This window comes from Muntiacus reevesi, chromosome 18 (genome assembly GCF_963930625.1).
Source record: "Muntiacus reevesi chromosome 18, mMunRee1.1, whole genome shotgun sequence".
NCBI classification, from domain to species: domain Eukaryota; kingdom Metazoa; phylum Chordata; class Mammalia; order Artiodactyla; family Cervidae; genus Muntiacus; species Muntiacus reevesi.
Genome location: NC_089266.1, coordinates 25,790,705 through 25,810,986, shown reverse-complemented (window position 1 = coordinate 25,810,986; position 20,282 = coordinate 25,790,705). Strand labels below are relative to the sequence as shown.

Genomic DNA, 20,282 nt, shown 5'->3' with positions numbered 1-20,282 from the left:
TTGGTCACAGGGACTGCAGTCTGCATACATTTGTACAAGAGGATCTCCCTCCCCCAGGAAAGCAGATGGGCCGCAGTCTCATTCCATCTCCTCTTTACTGTAGATGTCACTGTCACCATCATAGCCACTGGGAGGAGCACACAACTTTAACCCCCTGTGTGCTAAGGGGAAGGGTAGGGGCATTCGGGGCTATAAAACTAGCTATATACACACAACATTCTAGGGAGAAAGCCACCCCAAGCACACGCCATGTCCAGGCACAGTGGGAGTTGGGGTCTGCTCAGGGGGGACTGTGGGTGATGGGTAGGTGTATGCACATGAGGACATGCAGGGGAAGGGCTCTGGAGGTGGCAGAAACATTGCTGGGGTTACCGACAGGGAGGAGAGGCTGGGCGGCTGACCTCTGTGTCCTCCCAGATTATTCGGCTTTAGGGGTGAGCCCCAGGTGAGAAACCCCCTCCCTCCTAACTTTGATCTTAGAGAGGAGAGAGAGACTATAGGACCAGATCCCCAGTCAGGGGTCCCCTCCCACTACCCCAGATGTGGCAGGCACCTGGCCCCTTCCCGACACTGACACCAGACCAGCGCCAGGGTACCGGCATGGGCCAGGACAGTAAGGCAAGCAGGGGCGTCCACTTGGAAGGCCAGGGCCGTGGTGGGCAGTGAGGGGGACCGAGGGCCCCTGGCAGAGAAGTGGCAGCTCTGGGCTCAGAGAGGAAGACTGGCATGGAAACGTATCTCTGGAACACCCCATCAGGATGGAGACATCCTCCAATCCTCAGGCATTGCCCACAGAGACTGGACCCAGGGAGACCACCAAGGGGTCTCCATGGAGACAGAGATTGGCACTTAGGGGCCACCACAGACTGGTCACTGCAGTGATTTCCAAAGAGACAGAAGCTGGTCAACAGGGAGAGTCTCCTGCACCTGGGGGGGCGGGGAATGGGGAGGGTCACCACGGTGGCCGGACCCAGAGACAGCAGTCCATTCTCCTGGGTGTAGGTGAGTGGGGCAGCTCCTAGCTGACGCGGTATGTGGACGTGTTCTTGGGCTCCGTGCTGGGCACACACCAGTCGCCGGCCTCCTGGATGGTCTGGTAGTGGCGCCAGGCTGACTTGTTGTAGACAGGCAGGCGCTCCACTGAGTCCGTGGACAGGGCCTGAGGGGCATCAGGGTCAGCCTCTCCTGCTTTCCTGCACCTTGCCCACTCCCTGGAAGACCACCCTTGCCCAACGGTGGGCTCCACTGGCCACTAACTGTGGCCCACAAGTCAGCCCAGCCAGGCGCCACACTGGCTGAGATGACTAAACCAGAAAGACCCATGAAAGCGTCTGTCCCTTCGGTGGCTTGCTCCTGCCCGTTTAAAAAGGCTGTTCACTTTAAAGGTCAGGGAGGGAGAGGGAGGAGGTGACCTTGAACAAGGTCACCAGCTCTGGGCCTCAGTCGCCCCCTGAGCTGAATGAGTTCTCCATGGTTCCTCACAAGTCAAGGCTTCCCAGAACAGGGTCTTTACTCCTGCACCACAGACTCCCTGAAACTGCCTGCCAACTCAGGAGCGCCTGGTGGCTGGGGAACTATAGCCCTGCTCTGATTCTCTGTCTGAAATCAGGAAAAGATTGGAGGGATGGAAAAGAAGCCTAAGAATGGGCCCGACCTGTCAGCAACCCACCCCCACCCCTTGGGTGGGGTTTGCAGGCAGGGGCCCTCACCTTGAGATAGATGACAGCATCGGTCCCAAAGCCCTCCATGGAGAAGAGCTGCAGGTCCCCCTGGAAGTACTTGGCATAGAGGCGGGAAATGGGGAGCCCATACCCGAAGCCAGCCTGCAAGGAGGCGAGAAGGGAGCGCAGTGAGACACTGGGCCTGGGCTCCCTGGAGCTGCAGGGACCTATATGCGGAGTGAGGACGGCTCAGCTGGGGTCGTACAGGGGGCTCCCAGCACCAGGGTGAGGAGGGGACAGGAGAGAGGGACAGCTCGGAGACAAGATGGGGATGGTGGGGAGAGGGGAATCAGTCCAGTGGAGGGAGGAAGGATGCAGGGCATGGTGGGGGTGGGGAGCAGGCCAGGGCAGGAGAGGAGGCTGGCTCTGGTAGTCAGGGGTCTGCACAGATCACCGGGCACCTCTTTGTCTCTATTTCCCACACTTGGCCCCGCCTATTCCACTGGGAATGGACACGGAGGTGCTGGTGAGCTGAATAATGCCAAGAGAGAGGTAGTTGCTTGTGGAGAGAGAGAGAGGACAGGGAGAACTGAGGAAAGGTGACAGACAGACACCCACAGATAGGTAGGGAGGTGCAGGCTGGGGAGAGGGAGGAGGAACAAGGAGGCCCAGACTCCGAAGAGGGGACTGACATCACACACAGCCTACAGCCTCCCGTGGGGGGGCCATGGGAGGTAGGGAAGCAAGTGATGGGCATGAGTGACAATTTGATAAGAAGAGACAAGAAGACTGACACGCATTCTTCAGGAGGTCGGGGGGAACTGGAGTGAAGCCAGCTCACCAGTGGGGTTCCCCCGGTGCCAGGCTGGGGCATGGGAGCTGTGGAGTACATGTAACTGAAGAGTCGTTCAATCTTCCTCAAGGGAACACCCCCACCTCGGTCACTCATCTGGGGGAAGACAGGACGTGTCAGGGTCTCTAGACCTCGGTTTTCTCCACACCCCATCCCTGATCTTCTCAGGTCTTCTTCACCCCCACTGTCTTCCCTAAGCCCATCTCCTGGCAGGAGGGAAGTCTCCATACCACTGCTCTCTGGGCCTCAAAGTCAAGGGTCACATACTTTGATGGAAAGATCTTCCTCGCCCAAGGCCACCATGACCTTGATAGGTGGAAGAGTGAGGCTGGATTCGTGGCTCTCCACAGTTGCTCGCATGGCATTCTGTAGTAGAAAACATGATAAGATACAGTGACAGCAGCCTAGACCTAACCACCCCCCACCCTCACAAAGGAACATCCCCCAGTCTCCTCACCTTGAAGAGTTCAAAAAGCATGTGGTAGAGGTGGGAGGGGACATAAACCATGTGAATTGGCTGTTTGGAGTTGGATGCTGCCAGAGAAGTCCAGACCAAAGATCAGGAGATTGTCAAGAGGTCACCATTCAGCATTCATTCACCAGCATCTAACACCCAGCACTCAACCACCATCCATTGTCCATCCATCTGCTCATTCATTCATCCATCTATTCATTCAGTGTCCATTCATCCATTTACCTCTCCATGTAATATCCATCCATCACGCAGTGTCTATCCATCCATCCACCCAGTATCCACCCATTCATCAATCATATCCATTCAACATCTACTCATTCCTCTATCTACACATCCAACCACCCAATTGTCTTCCAGTCTATTCATCTGTTCAAATGTCTATCTTTTCCATCTATCCATTCATTCAGAGTACAGATCCATCCTTCCATTCATCCACTGTTTATCTATCCATCTATTCATCATTTATCCACTCAAACAGTATCTATCCATCTATGCTATACTTAGCCTACTAGCATTCACCTTGATACCAGAATCCCCTGGAGAGTTTTTTCACTCAGGGGAGAGGGGAGGGGGCTACCCAGGTGATCCTGACACCAGCATCCTACTTCCTAAGAATCATTCTAACCTGGAGAGTTTCTTGGTTTTAGGGATTGCGTATCTTCCTGGTGCCTGGCACAGAGCTCTGTATGTAGCAGAAGCTCAATAAATGTGCAATGGATCAATGAATGAGGGAATCTGAGGCCCTGTGCTGGACAAGTGGAGACAAAAAACTGAATAAAATTCAGCCCTACCCTCTCAGAAATTCAAGTCTAGACAGAGAAATGCACACCTCACTTTCACATCAGGTGCTGTACCCAGAACTGTGTGCAGGGCTCTGGGCCTGACCCTGGGGATCCGGAAGTAAAGTGGCCTGTCTCTGCCCTTTGGTTTCTGCCCCCAAGTAATTTAAACAGTGCAATTTAGAGGTCCACTTGGGGCAGGCAGGGCCTAACTCCTCTCTGGGAGCTCTGGGGAGGCTTTTCAGAGGAGCTGAACTTGAATGGGCTCTTAAGGGAAGACTAGGATATGGGCAGCGTGACTTGCAGGCATAAGGCATGAATGCCTTAGGTTTCTGGTGCACAGGCCAGAGTGGCTGAGGAGCAGGGTGGTGGTGGGGAGGGGAGAGGTAACTTCCAGGTCTCTGGTCCTCCTCACCCCTCCACCTCCAAGGTCTTTATCCACTTCACCCCCTTCTTTTCCTCTCTGCTGTCTTCCCCTCCCCTTGCCTAAATCTGCAGTGACCTCCTAACTGGTCTTCCTGGGTCCTCTCCTGCCTCCTCCAACCTCTAAATATCTTTAGAATGTTACTCAGATCCTGTCATGACTGTGCCTCAAACCTCCAGTGGTTTCTCAAAATCCCAGCTCCCGTCTGTAGCCCACGGGCCCTGCGTGCCCAGCTTCTCTCTCCCGCCCTTCACCCCTTCAATCTCCTAACCCCACCACACTGGTCCTTCTGGTTCTCAACTACTCCATCCAAAGTAGGATCCTTGTAGCCATCCTCTGTGTCCATCATTCCCTTTCTTCTTTTAGTAATAGACGCCTACCTCCCCCAAAGTTTTAACTAGCATGTAACTGCTCAGCTAGAGACTAAATTCTCAGCCTCCTCTGCAGCTGGGAGACTTAGGGAAGTGGTATGATCAACTCCCAGGCCCTGCCGTCCACATCCTCTTTCCCAAAACTTCGCCAGGCTGGAACGGAGACGTGAGGGGGTATAGCTGGCTTTGATCATTCTATCCCAGGGGCTAGCGAGAGGAAAACCTGTCTCTCAAATTAAGCATTTTTGGATTCCGGGAAGACAGCCAAACTGACATCCCATCTAATACACTGCTCCTACCCATGACTGTCAGGTTATTTCATTTTGTTTCCTTCCTGTCACATATCATGACCTGAAATTAGCTTATTATTCACTCACTGGTTAAAGGCCCCATTCTCCAACCTCCCCAACACCAAGAATGTGAGCTCCATGGGAACAGGGACCTTGCCTGTTGTGTTTACTGCTTAATAAATATTTACTAGATAAATTAGTAATAGTAATATAATAATAGCTCTGCATCTCCCTCGTTTCCTGACTCCTACCTCACTTCCCTCTCCCATGTCCGCAGCTCTTAGACACACACAGCCTTATTCACTCACCATTGATCTCCTGGATCTCCAGGTCAGGAGAGGCCATGTAATACTTGTCACACAGGAGCTTGGCCATGTCATAGGCATCTGAAAGAAGCAGGGGGTCATCAGGGAATGGGTGGCCTCCCCCCAGCAGGCAATTCTCTTGGTATCTACAGTGGGTGTCACCAACATTAAACCCATGGGCATGTGGCCCTCACCCACTGGGGAATGGGTCACCCTCTGGCCAGGTAAACTTGGGGGTTCACTCGGGCTCCTCTGTGGGCCAGGCACACTGAGGATGACTCACCCTTCACCACCTCAGAGACGTTGCAGTTGGGGTCGATGCTGCCGATGTGTTTGGGGTGGGCAGGGTTGGTTCTGCCATCAAAGAGCAGGGCTACAGGCAGAAACAGTGGGCGCAGTTGGCGGGGCCGTGTGCCTCAGCGCTCCCTCCCTCCTTCCTCTGGCTCTCCAGGACTCCACCTCTCTCTCTAACACTTCTGACCCTAACACCGTCTCCCCACCCTCCAACCCCCTCTCCTCTGACCAGACCCTACAACCTCGAATCAGGCCAGTTTTGGACCTTTGCAGGCCTGAAACATTCTTCTTCTCAGAAGCCTCGTTCCCACACATTCTATATTATATTTAATTCTTCTCTTTTACTATACGTTAAAATAATTTTTACCATCTTGTGTATTTAATGATTGGCAATGATTTCGCAACACTCATAGTTAATTCTCCTAGAATAAGAAGCTCTAGAAAACCACCTGTTTCCAAGTGTAACGAGATTGTCATGAGTACCACAGAAAGAAGTGACACAGTTTCGCTTTCTGTAAACCTCTGAACACTGAACGGCCCTGCGCCCGCTCACTGTGCTGGTTGATGAGCATGCGGATGGAGATGCGGCTGAGGTAGAAGCGGTCCAAGAAGTACTGGATGTTCTGGTTGGAGACGGGGTCGTCGCCGTAGGTGTCCTTGTATTCCAGCACGCCCTCAGCCATTGTGGGCACCACGTCATTGTGGCGGTTCCGGATGGTGACCAGGGCGTCGGTGAACCTGCGGGGTGGGGGGTAGACGTTGGCTCTGGGACACCCTCAGACTCTCCCTGCTCTGCCCTTCTCTCCACACTGCCTTCACCCACTCGACTCTTCCCAGCCCACTCCTCCTGAAGGCTGCCCAGACCTCCCACTGCCTGCCTGGCAGCTCCACCGGGTGGGTCCTGGGTCCCCCCGCATCAGACACACCAGGATTGAGCGCTGTCTCCCCGCTCACCCTGGATACACCCAAGGACAGGGACATTTCCGTCATCCTACGGGCATTTCTGCCCCTGGGGCTGCGGCTCACACCTGCCCTCCCGCCCCCAGCCAGGGCCTCACTCACTGGCTCAGGGTCCGATGGTCCTCAGGGTCCTTGTCCAGGAACTCCATGATGTCCAGGAGACTCTGGACATACCTGTGCAGGAGGGGAGGGGGCATCACCTTAGCTCAGGGCCAGGCCCCTGCCCACCCGACTCTGCTGACCCAACGTTTGCCCTGTGCCTCCAGGGGGCAACGCAGAGTGGGCAGCACGGGTTGACAAGCTGCATCACAAATTTCCTCACTGTGCTCCATCTGTTCCATCCCCGACAACACAGTAAACTTATTGTGCAAGAAAACCTCTAATTCGTTGGTTCTCAGAGGCCTTTGCTTTGCTGTCCTAGAAGAGCAGTCTTCGAAGGGGCTTGGTGGCCACCCCACCCACGGGGCTCCTGGTGAGAAGACTGAGGCCCACACTGGGGAGGGGGCCTTGCCCAAGACCAGCGGTGACAGCAAGGCACTCAAGCCTCCCCCGCCGTCATGGAAACAGACCGAGTGTCTGCCTGCAGGGTGGCTGCTATATCCCAGGGGCCAGCCCGGCGCTCTCACAGAGCAGGGGTTCAAGGAGACAACCTCACACACTGACTCTGGACACCAGGAGCTGTCATCCTGTTCCCAGTTCCTAGGGAACTGGATTTTAAATGGTGGGTGGGAAAAACGAGGTGGGGGGGAGTTGGTGGGGGCTGGGCATGCCCAGCTCTGACACGGGGTGGGGCTGGAGCCCACGGAGAGCCTGAAGGGGCCCAGCTGCCTAGATGCTTCCAAACTGGAGCCACTGTCCCCCCGTCCCCACTGTGAGGCAGGGAGTCACTGCTTTCCTACTAACACCCCAGCCCGCAGCAGCTCACTCTCTTGGGGAAGGCAGACAGTTGAGCCTCTCTCTGGCAGAAACACTTGGGCTGGCAGGAAGAGGGGCCACTAGAGTCTGACCAGGGAGGGCCCTGGGGGCCTAACAGTCCTTCTAGAAGAGGTCCCACCATAATCCAAAGTCCCATGTATGCAGGGCTTTGACCTTAACAGTAAGAACAGCAGGAATCAGCCCCATTTCACAGTCTCCTCAATTGAGGCCTGAGGCAGTTCCGCAGCTGGGAGGTGATATAGTGAAGGCAGGCCTCCAGCGCTCCTGCCACTATACAGTGCTGGCTGCTCAAAAGGGCTCAGCCCCCTGGTCCTGTGGTTCTCTCTGCCTGGAATGCCCTGCTCCCTTCACCTACTGCCACTCTCCTCTCTCTTGCTTACCCCGGAAGAGAAGACAGTGAAAGAGCTAGCTTTGAGGCTGGCTCTGCCAAGTCCCAGCCTGGGCTTTTCCACTTTGAGCTGTGTGGCTCTGGGAAGTCACGGAACCTCTCTGGGCCTGAGTTTCCTTATCAGAAAAAGGGAGGGTATTGTACCTACTGCTATCACTGCTTTTTGGTGAGAATGAAATGTGATAATTAACACAGTGCCCAGCAAAGAGTGAGTACTCTAAATGCTTGCTCTTGTTATGAACAGTGGTTCAGACACTGTCAACAGCTGAGGGCACCCTCTTAGTTCCCAGGTGGCACGTGACACACTCCTCTTGGTTACACTGGGCACAGGCTCTGAATCACACCATGTTTGAACCTGTCATGCTCTGGACAGCCACGGAGAACAGATGGGGCTTTCCCAGCCCTGCTGCTGCCGCCTGCCCTCCCCGCACAGGGCCCAGCACAGCGCCTGGCAGGAGGTGGCAGAGTCACTCGTAGCAGACGTGATCAGCTCTCCCTGGAACCCCCTCACCATCCTCAGAGCCCCAGCAGACAGTCAGAGCAGCCCTCCTACGCCCTCACCTCAGAATTCCTGGAATAACAATAGCCGCCGCTTACCCAGGGACCATCAGTGCTCACCTGTGCTCAGAGTCTATGCAGGGGCTTTCCTCTCCCAGGAGCCTTCATGAGCATGTGCTATTTCCCCCTTTTGCAGATAAGGAAATCAGCTCAGAGAGGGCAGATAATATGTTTCAGGTCACACAGTATGCATTCACACTGGGATTCAAACCCAGGTCTGTCTGATGCCAAGTCTACACCACATGGCCAAGTGCTCACAGTCTACACCGGTCCTAACAGTGATGCTGCTGATGTCCATGGTGAGGGCAACCAGTGTCTACCGGTGCTGGCCTTGTGCTAGGGCTCTGCTCTATGCTCCCCTAATTAAACCTCCACAATGACCCTGTGGGGGGTATGTTACTGCTGGACCCATTTTACAGATGAGGAAGTCAACATACAGAGCCGGAATGCTCTCTCACAGGCCTGTGTTACTCCAGATCCCTGGATCCTATGCCCAAGAGAAAGCTTCAGGCTCATGTGATTCTTAGAGGGAGAGGGGATTTGAGAGGAAGACCTGCAAGTATGTAATGGTAGCAACAGACAGAGACAGGAGAGAAAGGAGACCAGCTGGGGGGTAGGTGCCCTGGGACCCCTTCCCAAGACCCAGGGGGCAAAACAGAGAGGGAGCAGGTTGGAACTACACGGCTCTGACCAGCTGGGCCAGGACTGGGGGTTGGTGACAGGATGAGAGCTCTCGCTGCTGGCCCCACCCCCCGTGGCTGCCTAATGAACCACCAAGGGGGGTGGCATGAAGTAAAACAAAGGGCACCAGGATGGACTGGCAGTGGGAGTGCCAGCTGGCAGGGCTCTGGGGAGAGCTGCAGCTTCATTCAGGCCTCAGTCTCCTGGATTGTGAAGCAAAGATTAGAATCTCCGCCCGCCTTCCTCTGGGGGACATTCCATCAGGGGAGTGGTCCTGGGTATACTCCCGGAAGGGAGAGGAGAGGATGACAAGAATTCTCCCAGGGGAACCGTGACTGGGCCTGAAACCCCTCAAGAGTCTGGCAGACAAGACCTTACCCGTGGTCCTGAAAAGGGAAAGGAGGGAGTGATGTTGGCTCCAGAACGGCCCACCCTGGACGGTCAGAGAAAGAGCTAGGCTTAGACACGGACAGTCTGGAGCAGTGATGCAATGATAGATGCGTCACCTGCCCTGGGCCTGGCAGAACAGGCAGTGGAGCCAACGTGAAGCACTAGGCAAGGCCTGGCCTGGTGACCTCAGCAGTAAGCAAGGCTGCCCAGGACTTCCTGGGTGACATCTGGTGTGTCCTCCCCTCCCCTCTACCAAGTCATGTGGAGACCTCAAACCCTGCCTTCTGGGGCTTTCCAGCCAATCCAGAGCCCTGGATTTGGCAGGTGGGAGGGGTAGAATTTGGTGAGAGGAGGGAGCATGTGTATGCCTGTGTGAGTGTGTGTGGGTGAGCCTGGGTGTAGGGATGTCGGAATGAATACCTGGCAGAGTGGGAAGAGGCACACGCAGGCTTGTGTGGGCAGAGGAGTGGGGAGCCTGTGTGAGTCTGGACGCCTGTGGGGGTGTGTGTCCACAGTTGCTGGGGACCAGGGTGTAAACAAGGAAGAGGCCCTGCGAAGAGGGGAGAGGTGGAGATGTGCTGGTATCTGGAAGCTGCCTGTGGAGGGGCGCTGGGCACGGCCCTGAGCCAGGGCCCCTTTGCTGACAGTGCTGCTCTCTGGTCCCAGTGTGTGAAGTGGGCTTCGCAGCAACAGGAGTAGATCAGAGGAGGCGATGCTGGTGGCCGATCCACTCGGATTACATAAGTGATGGCTGAGGGATTCAATGGCAGGTTTTGGCTATAGCCCCAGGCCTGGCACAGAGCAGGCCCTGGGTGCCCGGAACCAGTGAGGCGGTCATTCTTTTCAAGGGCAAAGACTACTGGGTTTGGTGTCCACACACCTTGCTGAGGCAAGGGAGGTTCATGAGAATGTGCCGTGGTATCCACTCTCACCCCCTTCCCATACTACACCCCTGCAAAGACACTACTAGCCACAGGAGTGACTCACTGTCATTTGATTCTACTCTGCAACTATTACTCAAGCCTCCATTTTTCCAGATACATCCCCAAACTCCATGCCCTTTGTCAGCCTATCACTCTCCCCTGCGAGATGTAAAGGTTACCCCTCTGTGCCCCCGCAACACTAGCCATCAAATAATCTCTGTAAGAAAATCTACTTTCCTGCTGACATGCTTTGCTTAGAAATATCTGACTCCTCCAGAACACGGCTCACTCCCTTTCCTTTGCAAGCACAGCCCCCAGATCACACAGCCTGGGTTGGAATCCTGGCTCTACCACTTACTACCTGATGAGCTCAGGCTAGTTTCTTAATGTCTCTGAACCTCAGTTTCCTCATCTACAAAACAGGGATGATAAAAAGGCCTACTCCGCAAGGTTGTTGTGAAGGGTAAATGAGTAAGGACATGCTCAGAGCAGGTCCTGATGGCCAGCAGGCCTTCCAGGGGTGTCTGCCTCTGTCATTGTCGTCCACCACCAAGACTGCACTCTTAAGAGAACGTCTGCCACAGCACATCATCTTTGGCCAGAAGGTGCCGCTGCCAGAAGATCACAGACATCACTCGTGTGTAGAGTTCATGTACTTCCACATCCAGCAGTGGCATCTCACCCATTTTACAGATGAGGAAGCTGAGACTCAGAGGGGCCATGTGGTTGGCCAAACGTTAAATATCCAGCAGGCACAAAAGCCAAGTCTCAAAGTCAGGCGTGGGTGCCACACCCAGGGCTTTCCCTCACCTTCCAGTCACCTCCAAAACAGGGTCCCATGACCTCAAGTCAGGCCAGTTGAAATAATACATCAGGTTTGTTTAGAAACAGGAATTCTTCACTTATCCACCTGCCTAGACCCTCTCCCCAGCTGAGTAGAAACTCCACTAGCTGTTGCCACGTGTTAACTATTGCCACCACTATTACCGAGAGCATTTGCACAAGTCTTGTCCATTTCCAAAGGAAAGGTTTTACTGCTCACTCATCGGTCTCTGAGGCTAGTAGCCCTCTTGCCAAGCTCTCTGGTAGGTTTTCCCCTTCCTCTTGTCGAACTGCCTACCTTCACCACCTCCATCATGCAAGCTGGCAAGGGGGTTCTCATGGAGAGGGAGGTCTGTCTCAGGAAGTTCTTCCTTGCCTCAGACCACAATCCCTCTTGCTGCATTTGATGCCCATTCTCTGCAAACAGTCTCAGCAGGCTGTCTCTTCATTGTGTCAGAACACTCAAGCAACACCTCCGTGTGCTCTCCTCTAAATCAATCATCCACTGGGAAGCATTCCCTCTTGTCTCACTTCACTCTCTCCTGCTGCTGCTGGTCATTACTTCCCAGCTTTGAGAGAAGAATTAAGTCAGGCCAAGCCCGGACATGAGTAACTGATTTTCAAGAAGGGACTCTGGGACTTCCCTGACGGTCCAGTGGTTAAGAATCTGCCTTGCAATGCAAAGGACATGGGTTCGATCCCTGGTCAGGGAACTAAGATCCCACATGACACAGAGCAACTCAGCCTGTGCGCTGCAACTACTGAGCCCTTGCACTGCAAATGGAGAATCCACGTGCCGCAGTGAAAGACCCCCCAGGACACAAGGAAGATCCCACATGCCACAGCTCAGACCCAACACAGCCACATAAGAAATGAATATTTTTTTAAAAAAGAAGGGGCTCTACGGGCCTTGGGGGCATCACGGGCAATCAGCACCTCCCTGCCCTCCCTCCCCACATCTCCTGACTCTTCAAGGAAACAAGTGTCCAAGGAGGGGCCCGAGAAGCCCTGTCCTGGAGTTAAGGACCAGCTGGAGAGGCAGCCAGGTCACTCAGCTGGACAGAGCCGGAGGAGGGCTGGAGAGAACAGATGGCACCTTCTGTCTCCTCCCCGTGCCTTCCACGCTGCCCCACGGCAGGAAATGCCGGTTGGCTCAGAGGTCCTGGTGGACCTCTAAGGGATAGGCCCCAGTGAGCGGTGACCTCATTGTGCCACGTGAAAATCAGGCTCTGCCCTCTGTCTTCCCACCCACCTTCATCACTTGCAGTAACAGTACTCTGTCCATAAAGTGAGTGCTCAGATGCCCTAGCCAGGCTCTCTCCTGCCTCCACACCTTTGCACAAGCAGTTCCTCTGGTCTGAATGCTCTTCCCTCCTTTCTAGGTCAAAGTTCACTTAGGCAACTTATAAGTTCCAGTGACATGTCACCTCTTCTCTGCCTCCATTTCAACTTCCCCACAGTGTTCTGATTCAACTGAAATTCACTGCGCACAGACCATGTGCCTGGTCTTTTCTTACTTTATCCTCATTGAGTGAGAATAAGGCATTTATAGCACATTCATGCACAGAGAAAAGCTGGAAGGGCATCAATAAAGGGAACTTACAAAACCTGAATGTTTGGTTAAAGGGTGGAGGGAAATAATTGACATTTTCTTTTATCTACTTTTCTGTGTTCTCCGAATGTCAAAGCGAGCATTCTGCAATGAGGGGAAGAAACCAATGTTATTTTAAAGCAACATTATTTCGCTATTAACTTAAATAAAACAAACTCTTCGGTCGCTTACTTCCGGCCACTATATGGAGCTCTTAAGTTTGCCTCTTTTATTCTCCCCATGAGATGATGGCTCCTGAGCAGCAGCTGCTGCTGCTGTTTCCCTAACCTAACACAGCACTGAGCTCCAAGTAGGTGTGGATGCCCCGAATCGAAAAGGAAACCACAGTAGTACCAGACCTGCCACAGCCAGAACAACAGGCAAAAGATTTCTGCACACATGCCACTGAAGATTAACCACGATTAGCTACTCACACCCCCAGTTACAGAGCAGATTTTTGTTTATTCTTCATGTGATTGGCCTTTGGTTAATGTCATTCAGTTTTTAATACTTATCCCTGGACAAAGTTTTTGAGTAAACTTTACTGAGAATTTATCTCTGCTACTGCTGCTGTGTGCAATAAACTTTTGGTCTTTGCTCGTCTAAAGCTCTCTGGGGTTGGTACTGTGCCAAGCTTGTGTCTATTTGAGTGTTTTCCAACATCCCAAACAGGCTGATTTGTTTGGATCATACAATTTGAAGATTCACTTCTTCCTGTTTCCCACCAAGTTGCCCCAGCTAGATGTTATCCAACAGGTGCTAGATTCTCAGGGTCAGGGCTGGTGGCAAATGAGCCTGATTTGGGTTTTGGTATGAAAATGATGATTTCCTCTTCCAGAGAATGGAGGGTGGTGGGTATAGGGCTGTCTCAGAGACACGGAGGCTGGAAGCATGATCTGAGTCCCTGCTATGGCCTAGGATTCCCACTTGACTGTGAGAACTCCCCTACTTCTCAAAAGTCCCCGTGCCTCTCCTCTTGCCCCACCTCCTGCAAGGCTGGGAACATCAGGCATCTGACAATGGAGTGGGGGGGCACGGGGATCTAGCTGAGGGTCTCACCAGCTCTGTACCAGCTGCACCGAGGGTGTGCTCAGCACCCGGTCAGGAAGCAGGTTGATCTCCTTCATGATGTTGGCCAGGCGCACAGGCAGCTCCTGCCTGAGGAAAGTGAACGAGGTTTTCTCACAGGCATTGCTGGACCCTGGTGGGAGAGGGAAAGGTGAGCCTAAGAGTTACAAAGCACTGGAGCCAGAAGACCTCTGAGTGGTGGCGAAGGGGGTCAGGTCACTAAATACTTCATTTCCTGAGGGTTCAGAAGAGACAAGACGACAAGGAGGCACAGGATAAGGACCCCTCCTGACCCAAGCAGTGACCACCACACTACCCAGCCTAACCCTCAGGGAGGTTGTGTCCTTTCCCCACCTCCAGCTGAATCCTGCTTGCCTTCAACCACAGGGGACAGGACCACCCTGGGCCCACTGGGTGCTGCCTCCAGCCCGAGTTCTCTCACTTCTTCTCTTTCTTTTCCCTCCTAGTAGACACTCACATTGCGGGGCTTGAGTCAGGTGGGCAGAGGAGCCTGGGAAACCCATCCTACCTTGAGATGAGCTTCCCTGGCTGAAGGAAGCTATGCTCAGACCACTGCAGCCATAGGGTCCCGGCATCACCTTGGCCCAGGTGGTCTTTATGTCCACAGTAGACTTGCCCCTACATTAATGCCCACCCACCTGAGAGGTAGACAGGGTCAGGGAACTGGGGCCCAAATACTTACAGACTCTTGGTCTGGCTTGAGGATGAAGAGCGGGTAGAGGACTGAATAAGGTCATGGCCCAGAGTCAGGAGACCTGGGTTCTAAGTCCAGGTTCTGCCTTTAACTCTGTCACCCAGGGCGTGTCACTATCCCTCTGAAGATCTGTTTTACCCATTGGACTCCAAGTGAACCACTCTACTGTGAGTGCCTCCCTGCTGTGACAGTTCTGTTAACTGGGGTCCAGTCTGGACTAGACAACTGCTGGAGGCTGGGAGTGGGCTCAGGAAGCTTTCCTACATGGCGGGAGCTCAGATACGGAGGGAAGCAGGTGAACAAGTATCGGGCAACAGATGCCCTGTGTCCCGGCTGCCACCTCCCCGCCCCCTGCCATCAGTGACGCAGCTGTAACCTGAGCCAGGCACTGTCTCCTCAACTCTTGAGAGACCTGGGCAACCCCTTCTAATCCCCAGCTGGCACCATAGAAATTCCGTGTGGACAGACACTGTCCACACAATGCCTGTTTCAGTCACCGTGTTGGCACAGCCTTGCCACTTCCAGAACACTGGTGGTAGGTGACCCTGGCCCAGGAACCCAGGGGCAGCTAAGGATGGGTACAAGCTGTCTGACTCCATTTCACGGTGCCCCGGACCCCTACCCAGCTGGGGACAGATGGCCAGGCCACAGTAGATTTGATCTTCAAGTGTCCTTGCTCTCCAGGACAGCTGGGGGCCAGCTCTTTCAGTGGGGGGAGGTGTACCAGTCAGGGCCTCTCCTGTTGACTCACCTGAAAGAGTCCCTCCCGCTAACAGACCCCTAGGGCAGGCAATGCCCCCTAGTCGCTCCCACAACACCCCCCATTTCCTCTCCGACCTTTACTCTAGGAATCGCCAAGACAATCCCCAGTAACCCTTTAGTGCCTGGATACAACCTCCTGCTCCAACGGCACCGCCTCACGCCCCTTCCTCTCCAAGACTCCTCACAAAACCCAGGAAGACACCGTGGACGCCCCTTCTCAGTGCCCCCCAATTCCCCCTAACAGCCCAGTCTCTTCAGCCGGGGTGCCCTTAACCCTTTCAAGCACGACCGGCCCCTGCCTCCCCGTTAACTCTTTCCTGTCTGAACTCCTGCAAGCAAACCTTCCCTGTCACTCGGCCTCCCTTAGCCTCCGAGTTAACCCTCCATGACCAGGACTCCTTCACTCCCACTCCCGCCCCTCGCAGACCCCCCAGCGGCCAGCCGCCTCCCGCTCACTCGTACCGAAGTCCAGAAACTGCTTCATGGACAGCGGGGATGGGGAGAACTTGCTGAAATGCTCGATGTATTTGGGTGCCCCTGCCAGGGACGCATTCTTCAGCAGCGCGCGGACCCAGCGCATGGCGGTGGCGACCACTCCTCGGGCTCGGGCTCTGGACCCTGCGCGAGCAGCGCTGGTGCTCGGCTCAGCCCAGCCCGGCCCGGTGCCGCGGCGGCCGCCTCCTCCCCAACTCGACCCCAGCTAGGCTCCGAGTCCCGGCCAATCGGCTTGTTGCGGCGCCCCGACGTCGCTAATGGCGTCTCACAAACAACTCCAGGAGAGCCAATAGCCTCTCGCCCCGGCACGTGGCTACCTCCTGGGCCCGCCCCCTTAACCCAGTGTTTGCCCGGAGCGGCCTGTTGTTTTCGAGAGGCAGCGCTGAGAGCCCGCGCTGAGAGCCCGCCTCCCCGGCGTCACCACGCGCGTTCCTCCTCCCGGCCTAGCCCGGATTAACCCCTCCCTCCCCAAAGGCCCGTTATTCCCTTTCCTCGTACACTCCGTTTCCCCGATCCCTCCCCGAATCTCCTTCCCTTGCCTGCCCCGAGGTTGTTCGATAGCTTTCAACGCATCCTCTTCCGCCCACAAGGGCCCGATCCACCTGTCCTGATCTCCACCCACCTGCTCTCCCTCAGGGCGTCTGGTGGGTTCCCAGTCTGGAAGACAGTGACTCGGACTGTGGATGGATCGGGATGCTAGCCCATGCTAATCCCTCATATAGACGTGTAACACACCTACTTCCACAAAGATCCAAGCAGCTCAGGACAAGGCAGCATTTTGCTTTTCCAGTTAAAAACTCCGAGTCAACCCCCTCACTAACACCTAGCGGCGGCTACAATAAACTTTTAAAACCACCTTTATTTTATTATTCTCTACTCATTTGACCTGAGAAAGCAACCTTTTTCGCACTTGGCTTTCTTAGAGAAAGGTCCTGTGCTGGAGGCCAAGAGCCGGCACTTCACAGCAGCCCGGATCTCTCGTGGGAACATAGCTCGTCCTCTTGGCCGGATTTGTCCCGTCCCCGCATCCCACCCACTTGAGGTGTTTTTTGCTTCAGTCTTTGGTCCACACTCACCAAGTGCCAAATAGTTGCCAGGCTTATATGCTGGGAACAGGAAACACAGACAGGATTGGGACATGGTCTTTTGCCTTGATTATTTCATTTCTCAGTTTGAGAGAGCTGCATAAGTAAATAACTAAATAGTTACAACAGACTGCAATTATAACCACTGCAGAGCTATGTGCAAGTCTTCACAATGGAAGGGACTCTCTTAGCTGAATGAATACTATCCCATACGCCAGGCACTCTTTGCATGCATCATCTCATTGAATTCTCTAGACAGCTCTACCGTGCTACTGTTACCACCATTTTACAGTTGAGGAAACAGGTTCAGGTACCATTTTCCACTGCAAATCTGAAGGTGTTACTTCCCGTTCTCTCAGCCTTGGCCTTCACTTCTTACTGGAGCCTTTCCAGTTCTCACATGATCTGCTTTGGTTTAACTCTCTGGCCTCATCTCTTCCACACTCCCCTGCTCAAGTCCCACCCATACTTATCTAGTGCCTTGAACCAGACTTCAATCTCCACACTGTTGCAAATGATGTCTCCTACCCATGGATCATTCTTTCTTCTCACTTTCACCTACCCATTCTTCTACACTCACCAAAATCATCAATGACCTAAATGCTAGCTGAATGGAGTACAGGTAACAAAACACACAAATCCCCCAAATTTCCACTATATGTTCAACTTGGGTTGGTGGGGCGTTCCCAGGGACTCAGACTGACAGAAACTTTATCTCAACACAGGCTTCCACAGCATCAGAGCCAGGAGAAGCAGAACTGGGAATCTCACCCAGCAATTAACTGTCTCAGCCCAGAACTGGTCCCCTTCCCTCCGGCTGACAACTCATTGGCCAGGCTGGGTTATGGGCTCCCTCCAAAGGTTCCTCAGGCCTCCTGATCTAGCACTATTTTAGCTCTTAACACACAGCATGGTAATCATCTGCTGACTCATCTGTCTCCCCAGCTAGGCTTTAAGCTCTGTGAGGGCGGGCCTGTGTTGGTCTTATTCACTGCTCTGTCTCCAGTACCAGATACAGCACATTGAAGGGAAAAGAAGGTGAAACAAGAAGTTGGAGTCACTGGGAAGACATGCCACAGAGATATCAAAGACCACCAATATCCATCCAGCTAGCAATTAGATCATTGACGATATTGGTGAATGCAGTCTTCAAGTTGCCCAGAAGAGAATATTAAATCCTATATGTAAAAAGCTGAGCCCTGTGCCTGGCACACAGTAAATAATAAATAGCAACTATTACTACTACTGCCAAAATTAAAGTAACAAGGAGAAGGCCGTAACCTCTGAGGCTATGTGTATAAGACAGAGATTTCCTATGATCTTCTCTTTAGAGCTGGACTTCCTAATGGGGGCTCTGAGTTGGATCAAATTTCTCCTGCAGAGTGGTAATGGGAGTGGCGTGGAGTGGTGTATCAATCAAGTTAGGTTAGATGATGGGAAGTAACAAAACTCGCAAATCCCCAAATTTTCCACTCTATGTACAACTTGGGTTGGTAGGGAGTTCTCAGGGACTCAGACTGACAGAAGCTTTATTTCAACACAGGCACCCACAGCATCAGAGCCGGAAGAAGCAGAACTGGGAGAGTCTCACCCAGCAATTAACTGTCTCAGCCCAGAACTGATCCCTTTCCCTCCGGCTGAAAACTCATTGGCCAGAATGGCATCATCCAACCAGGAGGACCTAGGAAGTGCAATCCAGCCCTGTGCTCAGGAGAGGGAGAATAATCTGATGGTTTGTTTCATTTTGTTTTAACTGATACAAGAGCCAAGATACTTCTTTTAAAGTGTTTGGAGGTACTGCAGCTCCAAGGAACTCAATAAGCTTGGCATAATACAGGGTTTTTTTCCTATAAAGTGGGCATTGCTGGATCTCTGCCAGTATGTTTCTTTCATGAAAGTATAGCTACAACAGTCCTGAAAATGTCTACTTACTTTTGCCAGTGTGTGTGAGACAGATGGTATGTTTTCATCCAAACAAGTGCTCACAGGAGATGGGAGGCTGGGCCTGTGCACTGGTCAGAGCGATATATAGATCCCACTTCATTCTTCAGTGGTGGCAAAGGACTGAACTGAGTTGCACTGAACTCTGATCAACTTGAGCTGGGCTTTGACCACCTACATGTGTGTTTTTTCTGACCTAGTGAATAACCCAGATTTGGAGAACAAACTGAGGTCTCTGGTTACTGGTCTGGAAGTTCTGGGTAGGGGCTGGGGTTTTCCTGGAGGAACTAGACATCTCACTGTCAATGACAAATCCCAGCACAGAAAATGAGGCAGCAGGCTCTCATAGAGAGGGTAGAGGGCAGACAGCTGCCACAGGGGGGTCGTCTGAGGCAGCTGAAGCTGAATTGAAGATCTGCCTCTAGGCTTTTCTGAGTAGTAATTTCCAGCCTTGTCAAAAGGACTTCCCTGGTGATTCAGACGGTAAAGAGTCTGCCTGCAATGCAGGAGACTTAGGTTCAATTCCTGGGTCGGGAAGATCCCCTGGAGAAGGACATGGCAACCCACTCCAGTATTCTTGCCTGGGAAATCCCATGGACAGAGGAGCCTGGCAGGCTACAGTTCATGGGGTCACAAAGAGTTGGAGATGACTAAGCAACTAATATTTCTTGTCAAAGGTCCTTGGGAACAATTAACAGAAGGACTTGTGACACAATTTAGGACAGAGAAGTCACAGGGTAAGCAGCCTTGGTCCATCCCCCAGGTCTGTGAGGCTTGGTTTTGGCACTAGCAGAGGCTGGGACACGTATGTCCACGCACCATTCAGGGTGCACAAGCACAGTCTGCAGCCTTGGCACAGAGGAGGCAACAGAGAGCTTGACCCAACCCTGCACCTGTGAACTCAGGACAGAAGTGTGTCTGGAAGAGCTGCAGCAGGCTAGGGCTCCCGGTTCTCCCTCCCAGAGCTAGAGAATGGATACTAGGACTTTTCAGTGTTTCCACCCTTGGGTCACTGGTTCACCATCTGATCTACCCATCATGGTATCTAGGGCTGGTTGTGGGGAAACTGAGGCAGTAACACAGATTCTTATCTGAATGTAGCCACCAGATGAGGGCTCTCAGCTCTCTACCTGTGCACACAGCGTCACTCTATCATTACCCAGGACTACCTGCTTCTACAGCAGAGTAGTTTCCTGCCTCTTCCAGACCCTGCATGCCACCACCCCTACTCCTGCTCCTTCCCCAGGCTGGCACAGTGTCTATCAAGAAGCTGTCTTGGATTCCATACAGTCTACTCAGGGCTTTTCCTCATCTGATGTTCTGAATCTCAGTTATGTGATGGTGACCATCCCTTAAGTCTGGGGCACCCCTGAGAACAGGAGCGGTTATCTCGGCCATAGAACTTCACCCTCCCAACCTCTCAGAGCCCTGCACCCGGCTCTGTCCACTGGGGGATAAGCTAGGTATCATGATCCATCAGCCTGAATGGTGTTGCTAAGATGTGGGGGTAGATGG

General features: G+C 53.4%; 1 protein-coding gene across 1 annotated transcript; it reads right to left on the bottom strand.

The window, feature by feature from the left end:
• Positions 1 to 76: 76 nt before the first annotated feature.
• PDK2 (pyruvate dehydrogenase kinase 2) lies at positions 77 to 15,964 on the bottom strand. The gene is made up of 11 exons (XM_065910690.1): positions 15,709 to 15,964; positions 13,761 to 13,902; positions 6,515 to 6,586; positions 6,006 to 6,190; positions 5,442 to 5,531; positions 5,162 to 5,239; positions 2,972 to 3,048; positions 2,782 to 2,880; positions 2,503 to 2,610; positions 1,710 to 1,823; positions 77 to 1,159 (listed from the first exon to the last, which is right to left on the bottom strand). The coding sequence occupies exons 1-11, from the start codon at positions 15,824 to 15,826 to the stop codon at positions 1,019 to 1,021; spliced, it is 1,224 nt and encodes a 407-aa protein (XP_065766762.1). The 5' UTR covers positions 15,827 to 15,964; the 3' UTR covers positions 77 to 1,018.
• Positions 15,965 to 20,282: the final 4,318 nt, after the last annotated feature.